General features: G+C 30.8%; 1 protein-coding gene across 1 annotated transcript; it reads right to left on the minus strand.

Moving 5' to 3' along the window:
• Positions 1–625: 625 nt before the first annotated feature.
• Positions 626–1,831, minus strand: LOC129217709 (uncharacterized). The gene is made up of 4 exons (XM_054852043.1): positions 1,713–1,831; positions 1,505–1,592; positions 1,107–1,398; positions 626–915 (listed from the first exon to the last, which is right to left on the minus strand). Exons 2-4 carry the CDS (start codon positions 1,583–1,585, stop codon positions 626–628), a joined length of 663 nt encoding a protein of 220 aa, XP_054708018.1. The 5' UTR covers positions 1,586–1,592; positions 1,713–1,831.
• Positions 1,832–2,089: the final 258 nt, after the last annotated feature.

A 2,089-nucleotide genomic window follows, 5' to 3' on the forward strand; every position in this document is an offset into this window, starting at 1 on the left:
TTGCTTCGAAATCAAAAGAGGGTACCGACAGGAGCTAAACAGTTTCACTCAGCTTTGAAGGAAATGAACATTCCACTTTCTTATATTGTAAACCGGAATTTTTTTCAAGAGCCAAAAATTGTAAAGGAGCGTAAAACTTCAAAACGTATGTTTGCAAAGAGAAATACATGGCTATCTTATTGATGTATATTTAGAATAAATAAAAAAAACATGTTAAATAGGTACTATCTCGTTTTTATTTTACAATTCCTGCTTTCAAAAATATTTAAAAGGTGTGTTTCAAAATGGTCACTGAAACTTGAATCTTTTATTTATTATTATTATTACTATTTTTTTTTTTTTTTAATACTAGAAGTTAGCATTTCTTCACTTATTTTACGCATATGCAAAAAAAGTAAATAAAAAAAGAATGAAAAGAAAAAAGACCAAAACAGATAGGACTGAAAAACATTTTTATTTACACATATTTTTTTACATGTTAGTTACATAAAAAATTGTAACTGCTGCATTTATAGTCAATAATAATAATATCAAGAAATATTGAAAACAGTCATAAGTTAACACAATTATAATAATATTTACACACACACAGACATATGTTCTCTTGTTAATGTTGAGAAACACATCAATACCCATATGGTAATGTAGTTAGGTCCTCTTTCAAAACACGTTTGTTATAAATAATTTTGTATAATTTTACCTCCTTTTTGTTAGATACTTTCCTACGTTTTCCATCTCTGGTGATTTTCGTAGGATTCACCAAACTAATGGATTCATTTTCGTCCATACTGCAAACCAAATTCCGCATTGAATCAAAATTCAATTTTTGAGAGTTCCTAAAGTTCAGAGTGAACCCTCGCACTTTGCAACAAGTCTTTCCTTGTTTGGTTACATAAGCGTAATTTTTAGGACCTCCTATTAAAAAAAAAACAAAAAAAACATGAAATGTAAAAGTATATTTACATACATACACACATATATATATATATATATATATATATATATATATATATATATATATATTCTAAAAATAAAATGATTAGTGAGACACTAAATATTAACATTTTTGAGCGAAGCACCACATTTAAAAGTTTACCAGTACTTACCCGAAATGAATGTTGTGATTTCATCACCATTCAGCTCATCAGTAAACTCGCCTAGAAAATTTCCGATTGGTGGGTCGTTGACTCCATTTGAGGCATATATAATACTATCAGTATCATGGTAAAGGACGGCTTTTCCCAATTTATCCATCTCGGTGTATAATTTCATCCGAGCCCAGGAAGTCGTGAATGCAGCGAGGAAAACATTTGTTGTAGTTTCTTGTTGCACGAACTCTTTCTGGTTGTCCCACACGAGAGCAGCGACTTCTGCGGTAGGTAGGTATATATCCTTTATCTAAAAAAGTTATAATTACTAAAACTAGAATGGGAAACATGTTTGCATATATAATAAGTGCATTTCTTTCAATACCAAAAATGCATAAGTTCTAAACAAGATTTACATTTTTTGTTGGGTCAGCCAAAATTTTATTAAACTGAGGCAGAGAATGGACATATGTGAGCTGCACTTTGTTGATGTTCATTCCCCATCTGTAATAAAAGCGTAACAAAAATAAGACTCTTTCCAATCAGTGAATTCGCATGCACACACACACACACACACACACACACACACACACACTCATAATATGGAAAAAAATAGTACTCTACCTCCCCCAAAAACTGTTTAGAGCTAATTTTGATACTTGGCGTTTGCCAGCGTTTTTTTTAATGTTCTGGGGATTCAGTTGAATTCCTTCTTTTTCTAAATACTCTTTAATGTATTTTTCTTTTTCGGCATCAGTAGTGCAATCAGCTGGGTATCCACTGCTCTCTTGTTTGATTTTCAGGAATGTGTCAATGTATGATTTAAATAATTCAGTTGAAGACTTAGAGAAATGATAAACTTCATAAATCTGAAAAAAAAAAAAAAAAAAAAAATCAATACTGATAATTAAGCAAGGACAGAAACAAGTATTGAGACTGATACTTTTTTAAAAATACCTTCGTCAGTTGGTATCCCTTTTCAACTGCTAGCTTCACCTCCT

This window comes from Uloborus diversus, chromosome 2, assembly GCF_026930045.1.
Source record: "Uloborus diversus isolate 005 chromosome 2, Udiv.v.3.1, whole genome shotgun sequence".
In the NCBI taxonomy this organism is placed as follows: domain Eukaryota; kingdom Metazoa; phylum Arthropoda; class Arachnida; order Araneae; family Uloboridae; genus Uloborus; species Uloborus diversus.